General features: G+C 34.4%; 1 protein-coding gene across 1 annotated transcript; it reads left to right on the top strand.

Moving 5' to 3' along the window:
• Positions 1-3,656: 3,656 nt before the first annotated feature.
• On the top strand, positions 3,657-18,353 carry LOC137393195 (SERPINE1 mRNA-binding protein 1-like). Its single transcript, XM_068079641.1, has 5 exons — positions 3,657-3,990; positions 6,488-6,581; positions 12,632-12,895; positions 16,744-16,957; positions 17,648-18,353. Exons 1-5 carry the CDS (start codon positions 3,732-3,734, stop codon positions 17,882-17,884), a joined length of 1,068 nt encoding a protein of 355 aa, XP_067935742.1. The 5' UTR covers positions 3,657-3,731; the 3' UTR covers positions 17,885-18,353.
• Positions 18,354-18,908: the final 555 nt, after the last annotated feature.

Below are 18,908 nucleotides of genomic sequence, written 5' to 3'. Positions count from 1 at the left end.
ATACTCAATGCTGGCTATGTTACAGGATTTTTTTTCAAAGTATCCAACACGTGTGGTACTGTGGGTGTTGTCTTGCCTCTTACCATACTCATATTAACAGTATAATTTTGTTAAGACATCAACCCACTATGTTCAGAGTGATCATTGCTTGTCAGGTAATTAAGCAAGGACACCTACTAGGCAGAAAGTCACAGAAAAAAGAAAGCTTTTATTTGGAACAAAATATTTCAATGCGCCAAAATTGACAATGAGTTAATGTAGTTGTTTGCCACCTAAACTGTGCAGTATTACAGTGCATTTGTTTGCTCTTTGCGCCATCTTATCAGTGCTGATACTTTCAATAACTTGGTTTAATAATTCCTTTTGGCATCAACAGGAAATATAAGCTGAAGCGATGAGAGGCCGATATGTTTTATTGTTCTTCGCGCATTAAATCAGTGAGGAAGCGTGTGCTTACTCTCTTATTGACAACACATTTAAGCCTATATCATCTTATTTTTCAGTTAATTTCCGGTTCGAATCAAACCATTTGCTTGCTTTGAAAAGACCACCGGGTTGCACAAAGACTATTTTAACTCGGATGATTAGTACTAAATGTAGGATAAATGCAAAAACAAATTATGCGAACAAAATTATAAAACGAATGAACATTACGCTGTTCATTGTTGCTAACAATTATTTTGTATCAGTTATTAAAATATATTAGCTGTCAGGTTTCCTCCAGCATCACTATATAAACTAGTAATAGAGGTGTTTTCCCAATTAGTACGTATGTGTATAATATTATGAAAGTGTGTATTTTAAGAATTGTTTTCTCATGTGAAGATACAACTTTTAGGTATGAATTTACATTCCACAGCATAATTATGCTCTCAGTAAAATGACAACTTCTTGGTATTCATTACTGATTTAGTTATACTTAAGGTAGACGTATTTAAGCTTTTAAAACTGATGTCAATTTTGAGATCAAATTCAAAAACACAGCTGCCTTCGATGTTGATGAATAGAAGCATATAAAATAATGATGTGTAGAAGCAAATATAATAGGATAATTACAATGTATTATTTTAATAGCTAATACACAAAATTAAGCAAGCCCTCATTCATAGGACAAACATCTAGGAGGTTATCACAGCCCAAAATTTATTTTGAACCAGTAGCCCATTTGTCACTGCCTTGTCCTGGTTCAGCTACAGGCGGGGCAGAACCTTGCTTGACCGGGCAACATCCAAACCGACATGGGATTAGTTTTTCCACTCATGATGGAGATAGTAGACACTATATGAGTGAGAGTTCGGAAAAAAGGACACAGGCCAGCTGGCACTAACCGCAATGCTTTGTGGTGAAAGCCAGCTGACCAGCTAGTTAGTTTATATTAATTTTCATAAAATATAAATTTTTATGAAAATTGTACAACTTGAATGCATTGCTTTTACTGTTCTAAAATTAAGTCACTCAAACTGTTTTGAGGTTGACATCAACTAAAATCAATAATAAATTTATGAAAATTTCAACAGAAAAGTTCAGTTTCAAATTTTTACCAGGGAGCTTCAATTAAACTAGTATTTTGAGTGTGGAATAGATCCTAGAACCAACTATTCACTTGTCAAGTAATATTCTGCACTTTTGAACTAAATAGTTATTTTTTTACTCAAACTAAGCTGACTTATTTTAGATATTTTATAAACAAATATATATATAATAACTATCGCAACATTTAATAATTTTTGCTATATAAAGTGTGTTTATTTCACAGTCATGTTCAGAAAAGTTCAGCTGTTCAAATTTTACATCATTTCTTTCTAGCCTGTACCTAGCTTAAATTTTAGCATTTGAATTAATTAAACGCATAAGTATTGTAGGCTAATTGGCAAGAAAATAGGTTTTTAAGTATCTAGAAACTTCTGTGCGCAGTTATTGCCATTCAATTGACAAATCAAATTGAAGCTACAATTACAATGCGACCGCATAGACTCATACAAAGAAGAATTCACCGACATCAGAGTTTTATTTTTGAAATGCATCCAAATTTTTGTCATTTGCTCTAGCCAATAACGATCTGTCTAAGCAAGATATACTAACACACCATAACACGTTTTTGGCAATAAAAAAGGTGTTATGCACATCATTTGCAAAGCAATAGATCCCACTTCACCCCTGAAGTAAAATTCAGCAATTCATCTGGGCTGTTCTTAAAATGCATAACTTAATTTGAGCAATGCTTAGAGTAAATTAGTTTGCCCGGAAGTAAATTTTATCCTATTGATGGAACTTCTGTGTGATCTGGAACATGATGGATCAACAATGATGTCTTTTTATGCTGACCGCAAGCGGAACTGTTTTTTTAAAAGCATTATTACACAAACAATCTCACTGCGACCTTGGCTGCCCAGTGGTGAAGGAACTTCAACAACTGAAGTCATGCCCAATGTTGTTAGGTTGGAGAGCAATTTAAGGTTGGTCGTCATTCCTGTCACCACCAGTGACCTTTTTGGGAGTTGAATTGCATACAACCTGAAGTACCGAGCTTAGGCATGCTTGACTGTTAAGCCAAAATGATTGGTGACACCAAAGAACCACTTTTACCCTATTAGTTATATACGATGCTCATTTCTCCCCTATTGGTTGCAAGTGAATCTTACCTCAAAAATATTGGTTAGTGTCTTTTTTTAATTTAAACCTGATTTGAATATTAGCTATAGCAAAAGTGGAGCGTGTTAACAGTAGTATAGGCTTTAAAAATAAACTAGCTAATATAATATAAAAATGAACCAGTAAATATAATATTTTTATGGAGAGTGGAGCGACAATGTGGTGAAGTGGAAGTACACCACATTGTCTTAGCCTATTATTCAAGCATGAGCTAATATAATCTCTAATTTTATTAACTCATTTTATTATTTAAATTTATAATTAATTACTGATAAAAAATAGCTTGTAATGTAGACACGCAAAATCTAAAAAGGTTTTGTGTGATTTTCTGTTCAATATTCTGTAAAATACCATTTGTACTTTTCGAGACATTTTTGTGTGTACCCTAAGTATTAAACTATCATTAGTTGGGTTGCTAGCAAATGTAAATAATTAACTGAAACCATATATCAAGTAATTGAAACTTAATTTGTCAAAGATAGAATCCACACATACAGAGTTTAATGAAATCAACATTCAACATTATATTATATCAATTAGCAAGATCAGCCTTTTAAGAAAGTGCTATAGTTTTAAATGAAAGGTGAATTTTATGTAAAAACCCCATCAAACAATTTAGTTGGTTCGGCATATTTTCACGTTCTCTATTTCGAGCTCAAAATACATGTATGGACTGTATATTACTCAAACAGCTCTAGTTGGAGTTATCGTCTCTCAAATATGCTTTATCGAAGTAGTTTCTTATTACATGTACGTACGTATACAAAACGGTTTTTACCGATGTGCGTCCGAGCGTCCATTCTTTCAGTATTTTTGTGGAGTTGTCAGCATTGTTCCGTTTTGAAAATTATAAGATTACACAATTTGATTGAAAAATGTTTCCAAATAACAAAAAAAGTAAACATTGTATTATGAAAATAAAAGTTCGAAATTTTCAATTCGTTTACGAGAGATTAATAATAAAGTCAGCAGAGTGTTTTATTTTATACAAACCCCTCTCATTTTAGCATAAATCATGGCGTATTATCGAGTATTGTAGTACAATCATATCGACTAACATCGAACTCACCGTGTCAGTAATGGGAGAGTATAGTGTTGAAACGAAAAACAGGTTCCAGCTCCCATTAGATGATGACGAAACTGATGTGTATGATATACTGAAGGAAGCAGAAGGAAAGAAACCTGAAAAACAGAAAACCGAGCATGAAGTTTCTAAAAACAACAAAAATGTCAAAAGCGACCAAAAAGACAAACGAAAGAAATCTGGACTCAAAGTTGAAAACTCTAACGTTACCAACATAAAAAATACTCAAAGTAAAGGCATTTCTAAAGGAAATGGTAAGCTTTCTAACCAAAACCCTTAAAATAGTAATCGTATAGTCGAAACATTATTTTGTTTTCTCATGGAAATAAAACCAGGTGAGAATATTTCCTGTTCTGCTTTTTTAATGTCGAAGAATTACACAGATTTTCTTTCAATAAATTTTATTGCAAAGCTGACAGCTTATTGGTAGTAGCGTGCACTAGTAGTAGCATGCAGCGTGCAAGTGGCGTGTCCTAGCCGTTACAGTCCTCATTCGACAATCGTTAAAACCTCACTGAACAATTTTATCTGCATGAAAATATTTCTACTAGGAATATCAGTAGCAAAAGTTGTTAGATTATAAAATATGAATATTACATCATTAGTGTCTATCGATTTCACTCTAGTATTGTAGAAACGTTTCGAATTATGTTGTGCTTGTGTCAGCGGGTGAATGACATGATAGGGTATGAGGGCAATCTCTGATACAAAGATATAAAAAATGACACCTTGCCTCCAAGAAAAAGGATTACGTATATTTTAAACCTAAGGATCTTTATTGAAAGTGTTTTTTGTTTATTTTTAAAGGCCTGAAAGAATGATATATTAACACCTAAATCCTACAATATATGAAAGAAAATATGCTGTAAATTTAATAAAACGCCCATTAGGTTCATAAGTTGTTTTTAAAAAAGCACCAGTCTCTTTAATTTAGTTGGATAAATACTCGTAGTCGTAAGTTTGTCTTTATTAAATACTACATTGCTATTGTAATTATCACAATGGTAACAGAGTTGTAAACACTTTCGCTATCTATTATATGGTTATTCATCAGGTGCGGTATCGATAAACATGTTTTGGCTATAGTCTGGTTTCTTTCGACATAATAACTCACTTTATAATGAGGCATGATGGCATGTTTCTGCTTTTTCTAGAATGAAGTTTTGATATGGCTCAACAGTATGTTCAAGCTCTGCTAGCTACACATTTTTGCAACTGTTTATGCGAAACAGTACAGCGAAAATTTCTGCCATTTCTGTAATTCTAGCGCAACTAAAAAGAAATGCGTGATTTTTATCTTCATTATATTTAAGCAAGCTTGTCTTATAGAAGAAAATTTAAATTTGATGATAATAAGCATTGCTGTCATGTAAAACATTACGATAGCATGTATGAAAATGATGAGCGGTAATGATAACGCGAATGGACTTGAATTGCTTAGCACTGTGAGAATGTCTGAGGAAATTACATTCAGTAACACAGCATCTACAATTATATCAGTAGTAGAACTTTTGATGACTAATATTTAACCATCTCAAACAAACTTCTACAAAAACCTTTGGTATAAAGAACAGTGATAAGGTCGTAAATAATATATATATGTAGCCCATCAAATGATATGTAAAAAAGGTTTTTAGGTCTATCATTTATTGCATAGATGTCTGCATATGAGAAGCATAATGATACGTCATTTTGTTAGTACGATTCTTGAGCATGTATGTTGTATTGTAGTATGTTAACATAATTATGTTGTATACATAACTTGTATATATACAAAAGGAAAAATTGATAGAATTTAAAACTCGAACATGACAACAACAAAAAATGGATATACCAATTTTACTTAGGTGATATCCTAGAGTAAGTTACACCTTGAATTTTATCACACTGCTACTGAATCAAACATCAATGCATTGCCTGGTTTACGCTTATGTTTACATGTCTCTAAGGTTATGTACAAAAGCTCTTTCTACTGATTATTACTTTAATTCTTGTACGGTGCCTATATAATGTAGGTTTGTACATTTGGCAATTTGCATATGAAGACATGATCTGCTCACTTTTTTCTGACATTAAGTTGAAACATTCGTATGTACAAGTAATAGTAAGTTGAGGTGTTACTTTACAACACATCTAGCACAATATTTATATCTAATTAAATGAATTTTACAACCACTTCATGACTTTAAAAACAACTTCGATAGCTTGGAGTTGAAAAATATTTTTTTACCTGAATAGCGACGACAAAACTTTTGTAAAATCCTCTTTGAACTTCATAAAGGCAGTTTGGACATAACTTTTTTGCCACTGTTTTTTGTAAGGGCCGTTCAAGTTCTAAATACAGAGGAAAATTGATCAATTGCAAAATGCCTCCTAACTGATTTTTTATTTGTTACTTATTAATTCAAAGTAATAATGTTTAAAAAAGTTGTTGCAACCTTCATCATGTCTTCATGAAAATGTATTATAACTTTGATTTCTACTTTCAACTAGTGTTTGGTCTATTTCTAACACAACTTTTTTAACCTTTAGTAAGATGAAATATGAATATTAGCAATGCTAAACTGAGTGCTTTCCTGAGTAGTTTGAGAAACAGTTCAACTCCAAGAAAAATAATGGAATTTAAAAGTGATTGTAAAACTTCCAAGTCTGCTAGCTAGTTTTCTTCTATTAACTACCATTGGAATGGTGCCTGATCTGCTTGACATCACTTCATGACAAATTTGTTAACAATGCTATTTCAATTTTTAGAAAATGTTCCTCCACGAATGAGACCGTCAAATGACTTTCCGAAGACAGACAATTTTGAGAAGCCTCCTCAACAAAATCAATCATCAGGCTTTGGGTATGGTTGGTGATTTAGTTAATTTATGATTTTGGTTAAAGCTAGAGTTTCTTATTTTAGTCTAAATAGGTTATTCATGTACTTGCATAAAGTTGCCAACAAGTGGCACAAAAGAAGTATTTGCACTAGGAGATCCATGACCTTTTCAGTTTAGTCAACTGCCAAATCATTAATCAAGTTTACTGATTTATGTCAGCCACTTTTCATATATATGCTGTTATTTTCATATGCAAAAGTTTTGTGCATTACTTCCTGTTTCATTGTCGGTTTTCTGTCTGCACTTGCTTCGTAATTAGGGTCTAATATACTATCGATCAAAAACACAAATTTTAGTCAGTATTTCTTAAACCATGACAAATACGCCTGCATAAAAGTTGAATACAGTAGATGCACCTACAACGTAAATAATCCGTTCCAAGGAGGTTTACGTTATAAGGATTTTATGTTATACGGACAGTAAAATACATGTAAATTGCCGAATCCGGTCCACGATCTTTCCAAACTCACTTATTTAGACCTTCAGAAAAAAAGAAGCTAGACTCAGCTTTTCAATTTATTGGCTGTACCGTAACTGTAGTATTATTGGTTTGTATCGACAACCTTTTTCTTATCATTTTCACTCGGTTTATGGTCCATGATTGCGGTAATTTTACAATAAGTTAAGGGAAGCGCAACGTTAATTTGCAACGAGTTGTTCATTTTTTTCTAGACAACAATGTCTATTAGGCAAAAGAAAAATAATAAAAAAGTATTTTATCCATCTACAATAGATTTAAAAGATTTTTCACTATTGTAAGAGCGGTGTCTGTCCATCCATCTGTCTGTTTTTCTCTAGGGTACTAGGTAGATGAAAGATAGCTCTCAACGGTCCTTCAACGCGTGACAATTGAATCAATTCAGAATAATTGCATGGCTTTTGATTTTCTGTGCTTTATCGATACAAATGACATTTTCCAACGGCCAACTACACAGCCAAGGTGTGTGTTTATATAATAGAGATGCACGTCGTTTTGACTTGCAACAAAATTCACATTACAGTTATTTGATATCAAAAGATTCACTATGTCTTACTCTGCTGTGTTGTAGGTGCAAAATATGTGATGTGGAAATGTGATTACAAGCTCCTAAAAGCACAAAAACGAACAGTTAATCACCGCCATCTCAAAACCGCCGTAGATTAAAATCTCTTTCCAAAACTGCTCAAATGGGATGTATTTGAACAAGATGGCTTTTGTTTCCACTTTCAGGCAACCTCATTCGTCGAAATATTTTCACAAATATACTTCACGCATTCAATAAAACTATGTCTATCGTTCTTACGCATCTGTTTTATCATCATTGTAATGCTGTCACTTTTAGCACTGATATTTTATAACTTACCGTATAAACGCGTTTAATTTTTTAACCTTAGCTCAAAGGAGTACATATCATTGTCTGATAATCATGACGAGCCTGTTGGTCACCTGTGATAATCGAAAAGTGCTGCAGAAATTATTTGCGAAGTATTGGGTCACATGATCAGATTACGACTAGACGATTAGACCAAGTCGAAACAAAACTGTGAAGTAGCAAGCATCTATATTTGATACGGGGCCTACGGTAAAACCCGAAGTGTTTGTCATAAACTAGTGATGCGAGAAGTTTTGTTATGTTGAGCTTTTTATTGGCCTTTCAATTCACGTGAGAACATCACGTCACAAAAAATAGCCGAGTGTAATTACAACGTCGGAAAAATAAACTGATTCCAATCTACGGCGGCTTTTCGTTTTTGAGCTTTTAAGAGCTTGTAATCACATTTCCTCATATTTGGCACCTACAACACAACAGAGTAAGACATGGTGAATCTTTTGATACCAAATAACTGTAATGTGAATTTTGTTACAATTCAACCTTTAAAGTGAACTGAAGATTCTATTCATTCTATTCAAATTGATTTTATAGCTTCACCGATTTGATGTTTTACGTTATATGGAATTTTTATACGTAGTATGAACCAAAAACTCCACATCAATTCTTTACGTTATGTGGAATTTGCTTTATAAGAAGGTCTACTGTACTAATATTAACGAGAGATTGGGGAGAGAGTTCTGAAATTTTTTGGCAGCTCAAGTATAAAAATCTCACATCTGTAGTTAAAACTGCGATTTGTTTAAGATCTCAGATGTTGGAAAACGAAGATCAAATCTTATGTATATACGTCGATTACTTTTTTCACTCTGTCGATAACATAATTATAGGACAGCTTATGACCATAGTGGGTTGATATTTGATAGTATCCATTGTAAAGACACTGGCAGTGCAATATAGCTTATTTGGCAGAAATGCAAAAATAGTAAGAAAAACTGAATTCTTTCAAATGTAATCATCTCACTGCCAGTGGTTAGTCTCAACTTTCTCTGCACAGGCAAATTTTGTTGTAATTAGTCTATTGAAGATTCATTTTATTAGTTTGAGTAACTGATTTATGTCGGCTGTTGGTTACAAATTTACATTGCATTCCTAACATACCTGTAGACATTAATAAATCAATTTATCATCAAAGGCGTCAAATACGAATGTTGTACAAAATGATACCTCACGCATGTCATCAATTTTAAACAGCTAGTATAGAGTGTGAATTATTGATAATCTATACATATATATATATAAATCTCAATGTTTGGCGGTCTGTCATTCGTGTGTGTAAGTTTTAGTTGTGTAGCGTGTAAGTGTGTAGCGATAGTTTTAGGAATGAAAAATCTACTTCGCACTGTGTTTGACCTCCAGGTCTGCAGGCTACATTGCTATATAACGGAATAATTGTGGTCATATTCATTCCATCAGTTAAAATACGCACGCTTAGAGCGCTTGCGGAAAATACTATTACTTACTACCAGCACGTTTGAAGATCATGATTACGAAGGGATCATTATGCGTAACTTGATGATTATTTAGCTGACTTCAGACACATCTCGTATTATAGTAAAGATTCAGACTAGCTTAAGTTACTCAAATATATTGGGGTAACTGTGTTATTACCCGCTCAACGCCGAACATTCATCTAGACATAATATATATAATAAGAGCCATGTCCACTATGAGAGATTAGGAAAAAAGACTACTTTTACTGGGATTCAAACTCGTGACTTTCGGGTTGGTAAACCTACACTCTGCACCAATCTATCACTTTGTCATATTTTGGAATAATTGTGCAGTTAGTATACCTGATGTCTTTTATGGTTCACTGGACTGCCAGTGAACTAGCAACAATCGTTGGAATAAATATTTCGGGATTCAAACTCGCAAACTTCATCATGGTAGAGTGATGCTCTTATCAACTGCACCACTTGACCACCCTCTGGCATTCCAGAATAGTTGTATGAGTAGTGATTACACCTGATGATCTCTCATGGCACACTAGGCTGCCAGGGTACCAGTAACAATATTAGATTCTAAAGAAGTGATTAATTGGGGGATATAATAAGATGAACAGTTATTCGCTCGATATAAAGATACATCCTTGAACTGTTTCTCTCACCTGAAATAATTAGTCAAATTTAAGAGATCAAAATAATAATCTAAGTTTCTGTCTTTTCATCCTTAAAGGTTGACTTGCAACAAAATTCACGTTACAGTTATTTGGTATCAAAAGATTCACCATTTTTTATTCTGTTGCGTTGCATGTGCAAAATACAGTCAAACATGGATAACTCAAACTTCACGGGACCGAGTGAAATTGTTCAAGTTATCTCAGCGTTCAAACTATCAGAGCACTGTCACAAGTCCATGTATTTATTAGTAGATACATGTACATATACAAACTATAATATAAATCAAAAGCATAAATGGCTTGTTTCGAATTAAATGCTTCTAATGTAAAGTTTAAAAATTTTTCACTGGAAAGTATAAAGATTTTTATCACTTGAGATTTGTTTGTTGTTTTAAGTGATGTGACTGCCAGGACGATTTTCAGATTAAAATTGGCAAAGCTTGATCGCTGTTGAAATGCTCAGAAGAAAAGACATCGTTTTCTTTTGAGCGTTTTAACCAAGATCAATTTTGCCGGTTTTTCTTGAAGTTTATGCCAAGGTTACCACGCTTTTCCTCGCATTCGAAAGACCATCGCTAAGCGGATGTTTGGTATAAAAATCTTACCAAAACGAATCTTTCAAAAGATTTTACCAAACCTTTTGAAAAGTCGTTGACAAAAATATTTTGCCGATGATGGTAGTAACGACGCCTATGAACGACTAAAAGTTGAGGTTTATCTCCATGGCTTGGAATAAAGTGATATTCTAAAGCGATAACAACCGTTTCGGTAGCCGTTGGGCAAAAAACTGTTCTAGTTAACGAAGTTGAGGTCCCGTTATCTGAAGCAATTTATCGTTGCGTGGGAATAAACCAAACAAAACCGTTCGAGTTACCATATGTTCGCCATGTGTTCGAGCTATCCGAGGGCGAGTTATCCATGTTTGACTGTATGTGGAAATGTGATTACAAGCTCTTAAAAGCTCTAAAAAACTCATAGATTAGAATCCCTTTCCACAATGGCTCAAATCGTACGTAACTGAACAAGATGGCTTCTGTTAGCTCTTTCATGCAACTTCATTTGACGAAATATATCCACAAATATACTTCACCCATTCAATAAAACCATGTCTGTTGTCCTTACGCGTCTGTTTCGTCATCATTGTAATGCTGTCATTTAGGGCACTGATATCTCCAAACCCACATTAAAAATTCATTTTATGTTTTAACCTTAGCTCGAAGGATTGCATATAATTCTCTCATAAACTTGACGTGCCTGTTGGTCACCTGTGATAATCGAAAAATGCCTCAGAAATTATTTGCAAAGTATTGGGTCACATGATCAGATTACGACTAGATGATTAGACCAAGCCGAAACAAAACTGTTAGGTAGCGAGCGTCTATATTTGATACTAGCTTTTTGGTAAAGCCCGAAGTATTTGTCATAAACTAGTGCTACGAGAAGTTTTATATTGAGCCTTTTATTGACCTTTCAATTCACGTGAGAACATTGCGTGTCAAAACAATAACCAAATCGTTTGACTACGTCAGAGAAATAAATTGATTCCAATCTACGGCGGTTTCATGATGGCTGCGATTAACTGTTCGTTTTTGAATTTTCAAGAGCTTGTAATCACATTTCCACATATTTTGCACCTACAACGCAGCAGAGTAAGACATGGTGAATCCTTAGATACCAAATAACTGTAATGCGAATTTTGTTGCAAGTCAACCTTTGAAGACTAGTAAACAGTCAATTCCGAAAATCCTACTTTCTATAAACGAGTTATGACATTTCCAACTTTATGAATCACAATTGATGAAAATTTGGGACTTGTATTAATCAAATTTCTGTGTAATATGATTGTTTTGATAAATAGTTGGGAATTTTTTTGTTATGAAATGCTATTTGAGTGGTTGCTAATTGTTGTTTTAATATCGTTTTATTAACTGTCACAATGCAAATCTCAAAGATTGTACCGATTTTGTTACAATCCAGTTTTTATGAGATGATGTTATTAGTGAGCCTTTGGTTGTTAGCTAAAATTAGCCAAGTTTGATGACGGAATGAGTCTTGTTCCTTTTGGCCCCTTCACCAGCAAGCGACATAATCATGTCCAATGGCTATTCGATTATTACACAAAAGGGTCATGCTTTTTTATTTAACAAACTGCTGGAATGGTGCTCAAATCTTAATACTATTCTAGTCAGTTTATTAACTGCTTTTATATAACTGGCAAGTTGCTAGTAAATGTTGCCATTCTAATACAGCCATGGTCAGAAATTTATCTACACTTTTCATGGTCGAGACTTGAAAATATAGGTCGCTTTAAAACACTACATATTGCAATGTACCTATATGAGCATCTGCAGAAATGCTATTTGTCAGTGTTCTTCATTATGGGCTGGTAATTTCTTGCAGGTTATACAGAGTGTAAATTGTGCGTCTTTATCTAATTCAAAAATCTGGTGTTTGTATAATTTACTTATTTGATTGAAATCTACTTGTAATAATGGCATGATTTGCATGTTGGCTTTTGTAGATCACGAGGCTTCCGCGGTGGCAGAGGAAATTATCGTGGTAGAGGAGGCAGAGGTGGTGGAAGGAGATTCGAGAGGCATAGCGGATCTGAGAGAACTGGGATCAAGTCAACAGAAAAAAGAGATGGTTTTGGACCACATAATTGGGGTAGTGAGATTGAATCGCAATTGGTCGATTCTAATGAGCAAGAGAACAAGCCTGCAGAAACCGCTGAAAAACCTGCAGATGACACTGAACAAAAGACAATCAATGATGACGAGCCAAGGTTAGTAATAGATGTTGCACCATTTTGCTACCCTTTGTCTTTTGCCACTAAAGATGAAGTTTTTCAAGATTCAGAATTTATGTACATAGAGGTGGAGAAATTCCATTTCAGCTTTTCAGGTTTACATAATTATTATGACATGCCATTTTAATATTGTTAGTATAATTTAAAAATTGAACATATTCGTAAATTTTTGCTGTTTCAACCACAACTACACTCCATATAGTGCCATATTTATGTTATAGCAGTTGTTTTAACTTACAACATGTGCATGTATTTAAAACATCCTGAAAATATTGATAACATGGTACAAACTGTACAATCTAAGTTTTAATGAAAAAAAAACGAAAAGCACTCGAGTTGGACAACGAGAGAATTAATTGTTATTGATGTAAACGATTCATTATTAATACGATTTTGTGGACACTTTTCTACTGATCAATTGATATTATGATTTTGTAAAGACAAAGATTGTCAAAGTGAGGGTCTAATAGTAGTGGCATTTAATTAGAGAGTGGCATTCAATTAGAGGCTTTACGGTAAGTAAAGAAACAGCAATTTGAAAAATAACTTATTGCAGACAATAGAGTGTGTAAAAAACCTACCATTTCCCTTTTTTTATGTTTTCTACTTTTCAAACAGATATCTACAACTGCATAAATTATTATTTCTTTGAAAACTAAATGAAGTCTATTGTACATATTCTGACGATACTTTTATAAATGAACTGGAAAATCCAGCAAGAATGTCCTGGGCTTCTTACAAATTTAGACAATTATCCTATTGCATAGTAGCATCAGTCTGTGTAGCAACAACAAATATCTAGACTATGCATGGCTGACCCGTTTCATCAGCATCTGTAGCCAGGCCTCTAAAGTCAGTTTGCATCGAGGCTTTTGTGCTCGCAATAGTTGAATCAGAGTCAGACGATTGATAGGTGGCATTTTGATGACTTAGGAGCAACGCTTTCAAGAAGTGAATGGAATTGTCATTGCTACAAGTAGTGTAACTAATTTTACTACCACGGTTGTGAACATTATGAAAAAATCACAACTATTGATTTTGATACAATCTCACTGATTGTGCAATTGACACGTATTCACTGATGCCCAGATGTAAAATGCAGTACAGTTGCAGTAAGTTTTTGCCTGGATAATTATGTAGGTTGTGCTAGTATAATACAATGCAGTATAATTACTCTGCATGCTTTCACTTCAGCGCGGTATACACGCAGTGCAACTATTTTTCTTAATGTGCAGTAAGCAGTATTGTCAAGCAGTAAATATACTTACAAAATGAAAGTATACCATCAAATTTAAAATGAAATAAAAAACTTTTAGAGCTTTAACAAATTGCAACTCCGGCTATAAGATCATTGTTGGTTAATTGCAAGCAATAGATATCAACTGATAGAGACATGTATCAGCTTTCTCGTGCATATTTATTTATAAGTCTATGATAAGTTGGAGGTAAGTTGGCAAATTTCTTGCCTCCAAAAGGATTAATGTCACATCCCCGAAGGAGAGTGCAAAATATAGGCGACATTCGATGTGCCTGTGAAAAGGTCAAATTTATATTCTCAACATTCTGAAGAGTTGTTTGAAAAACACAATGCCCCCCCTTTATTTGAATGTCACTTTTAATAAAGCGCCAATCCCAAGGAAAGGTTGAAAAATAGAGCACCATGGCATTCAAATAAAGGTTTCACGGTACTTGGCTAATCAATTACTTTTCATTATTGCTGAGAAAGAAAGCTGCCTGCTGTTAATTTATGACTTGTTCTGCAACGCCTTGGATTTCTACTGCCATCACTAATCTTTGCTATAATGAGAGCCATGCGCATTGGTCTGAAGCAAGTTAGAAGTTGGGTGAAAGACTTCTTCGTACGGGATTCGAACTCATAATAGTCAGCTTAGTAGCCCAACGCTGTGACACCTGTGCTAATCAACCGCTTTCCAGCATTTCCAAAGAATTGGCCGCATAGTTATATCTTGTGCTTTAGCATTACACCTGATGGTCTTTCGCGGCACACCGGACTGCCAGGGTGTTAGGCTTACTAGTGTCAGAAAACATCCGTATCAGATTTCATCACAATACTAGCCGAATGCCAGGCAATTTGTTGGTAATAAAATGATGACCCGATGAATTTGAGTAATGTACCTCATTTGAGTAATGTACCTCGTAAGTTCGTAGTCTAAATCTTTTACGCAAACGAAAGCCCTGTTTGGAGCCAGCTTAACGTTACGCGGAATGATCTATTGTGCTATTTGATAACTTCAAGCGCTTTAAACTTGAGTATTTTAACTGGTATCTTTACTGTAATTATTGATTGCTATGATCAGCTGACCGCTTATTCTAATGGATAAGCTCGCTGCCTCTAGAACTGGAGGTTCCGAGATCAAAACCTCTGCAAAGCAGATTTTTCCTTCTAAAATCTATCGCTGAAAGTGGATACATGGACAGACAGACAACAAAAGACAAGCATTGAGAATTATACGTATATATATATACTTATATATAGATTGCTAAAATCTTCAAGTATCTAATCTGATTTTCCATGCATGCGCAACGCTATGCATATCAAGTCCAAGGAAACTTTTTCATATAAATATTTAATTCATGCCGTAACCTGCTCTATGTTAGAACTGTTGTACTTACGATCAAATATTCTCACAAGAATACACTGTAATTATTTGGACTACTGATAATTACACGGCAATAAACCAATTCTTTACATGAGACAGATTTAAAAATGACCTTTAAAGTTGTTGATAGAGGTTTTTATTGTCAATTCCCCTCAGAAACAAGTGCAAAGGTAGAGCTAGTGATAAAGGTATTAAACGCAGCTTACTCAAGCTATGTTAACTTTGAACTTGCTATAGACTTTTTATTACATTTCTGTGCTTTTGTTACATTTTCTCAAGTTTTGCACCTTTCCTTTTCACTAAAAAACTACAATGTTTGATAAACTTCAAACACTATATTAATATTTGCTTGAGTGTAGGGTTATATTGCTCAAATTTCACTTCCCATGTTAGATGATTCATACGTTAAGGCTGTCGTATGTTGAGGTTGCACTCCTGTTTTCATCAAGTGTAAAATTACCCATTGATTAAAATGCTATTGCCTTTGTTCCAACGCTGACTGCCCATTGATACATTTTGTAAAGACCTATTGGGTGTTCACCAAAAAAGTCATTAAACTGTGTACATACAATTTAAAAGATTTATACTTGACTACGCGCATTCAGCAAACATAAGCCTGAAACTTACATATAACCCTTTTCATGCGACTGTAGACCATTTGAAACTTGGAGCTGTCTACCCTTTCCCTTGTACTGCCAGACAGTCTCAGCTACAGTTGACTTTTTGGGGTTTGAGGAAGCACTGTCTTGTTTAATCAACTATCAGACAAAACCCTATGAACACTGCTTAAATCAACTTGAAATTAATGTTATAGCTTGCTAGCAGATTTATAAATCCTATGACATTCTACTTTATCGTCATGGAAGGGAAATAGCGCACTAACAATGGGATTAAAAAAGACATTTCACCCTAGTTTGTAATTTGTAAAAGTGGATGCAATGCTCAAATGTTTCTTACCTTCAGTAGTAACTAAATATGTTATAAATAGTTTGCAAACTGAAAGTGTTGACAGTCGCGTTAAACTGAGTGTCTTGCGGAAGTTGCCACGTTCTGTTGTACACCTTCAATAAGGCAAAGTACAACTATGCTAGCTGCGTTTGAATCATAAAAATATGTAAAATTATGTGCTTTTACATTACATTTCTATAAAGTAATGAGTATTCCATTAGTTTTGCTATTGCAAGTTATACTGCTCTCCTCCAGGGCAGATGTTCAGCCTGAACCCGAAGCTAAGGAAATGACTCTTGATGAGTGGAAAGCAGCACAGGCTGGCTCAAGGACCAAGCAGCAGTTCAATGTGAGACGGGCTGGTGAAGGTGAAGATCCAAAACAGTGGAAAAAAACGATTGCTTTGGAGCCAAGAAAGAGGGCAGAGAGCACAGAAAGTTATGAAGATGAGCACGAGATACATGGAAAGGTTTGTTTTTGCTTTTTTCATCCTGTTGACCACATTCATTCTTTGAAAATGTTGATAAAATCTTGTATTCGGTTGAAATTGCCCAACGATTTTATTGAAAACCAAATTTGTAATTTTATGTGCTACCGATAAGGCTCTTAACTTTGGATCTCCCAGCTGCCCTTCACTCGTCGGTGCTGAAGAAATAGCGAGCGAATATCAAGGCTTCAACACTGCAAATGTGCTGCGAATGCGAGTGTGGACGTATGTGTTAGGAGTGCTTGATATTTTGTGATTAGCCAATTTTCAGCCAGTATGCTTTGAAATTAAATCGGTAATTCACTGAAAAAAGTAGTTCAATTTGTAATAAAAACCAGTCGTTCTAAAATAATATAAAACCGATAATTAAAAATAAAAGTCGATGTAAAAATCAAATTATTAACGAATTGTCGCAAAAAAGTATACAATATATAATAATTAGAATTACCATAATAGATGTTAATTTCAGTGTCAAGAACCAAAAGTTATGTTTTGTGCTATGCAAAATGTCTGTTGCAAGGCTGATGGTGGGGCGAGCCATTTTTAATGGCTTTTTTTCACTTCCATTGTGCTGCAGCCTTAGTGTATTCATAAATGTACCGATGTAGATGTTAAGTATTCAGTATTTTAGCCCATGCCCACTTTCCAAATATCTGGCTTGTTTTTATGCAGAATGAAGATACCAAGGCAACGCTGGATAAGCTGAATATCCAAATTACATTCAGTGACAGTTCAAGGGGCAATTCTGCTGGCCGTGGAGGCAAAGGACGGGGAAGAGGTTATGGCGGACGTCCGCCTAGACGAGGTCGAAGCGATAATAATGGAGGAATGGTTGGCAAGAATCGTTCAGAGAATTTTGCTCCAATGGTTGACAATGAGGCAGAGTTCCCTTCCCTTGGATCAAAGTGATTTGTTCTCGCTAGAAATAAAATGAGAACAAATGACCTTGGCAATTAGTTTTGCCATGCTATTATTGCTCGTTCAGACTATTGGCATTGATTAAGCGTAGGCAGATGTCTCATTGTGGAATTTCGTGGTATGCATGTAGCTTGTGTGCCGCTGTTGGACTAATGGTGGCTGCTGATTCCTTTCACCCTAATCTCTCTTTTTGACCTTTGTACTATATAACGCCTCATGTTTTTAACTGATTTGTGGAAGTCACCCAATTTAAAATACGTGATTTAATGATTTGTAATCTGCTTATGTTAATCTATCGAGTAGTGGTAATTTATATGCTTTGTTTTGCGTGCAGCATAGATCTGGAATTGTGTGATTTATGTATGTCGAAATATTATAAGTAATTTTAGCTTGCCATGTATATAAACTTGCTGTCAATGTCATTTTGAATGTTATCAGAATAAAATTGTAATCAGCTGGTCGTAAACGTAGTTTCCACAAATAGTACCTCGCTTTTACACCTTTATAATACTAAATAATAGTATTCCCAAAGTCATGCGTTAGGGAATAATCTCTATGTACATAGAATTGAAACAGAGTAAATAGATATATCACAGTATACTTATGTTTATATTTGTCTTTTTAAATACCAGGTACATGTGTAACAGCATTTTATACAACACGGTTAAGCAACATTTTTAGCACATGTATACAAATTTCTTTACCTATCTAATGTTTTGCCAGTCTGGCATTGAAGTTCATACAGTTGACTCGAGTTGATGCAAATGCTGGGTTAGTAATCCTTTATATTGGTAATAACTAAATAGGAAAAAGCTTTTTGCAGGCGTACTATTGGCCACTATTAAATGAAATGGAAACTAAAAGTACCCTATATACAATATAGGAATGATCAATTTATATTCGGTTTGAGGTTATGTAGGCAAGAAAAATAATTTTCATAAAAGGATGACTTCAAATAAGTTTAGGTGGAGATAACGTAACAATAAATTGTTCCTGCATACAAGTGATCATGTCT

This window comes from Watersipora subatra, chromosome 4 (assembly GCF_963576615.1).
Source record: "Watersipora subatra chromosome 4, tzWatSuba1.1, whole genome shotgun sequence".
Taxonomy (NCBI): Eukaryota; Metazoa; Bryozoa; class Gymnolaemata; order Cheilostomatida; family Watersiporidae; genus Watersipora; species Watersipora subatra.
This window is presented reverse-complemented; position numbering and strand designations above follow the sequence as displayed.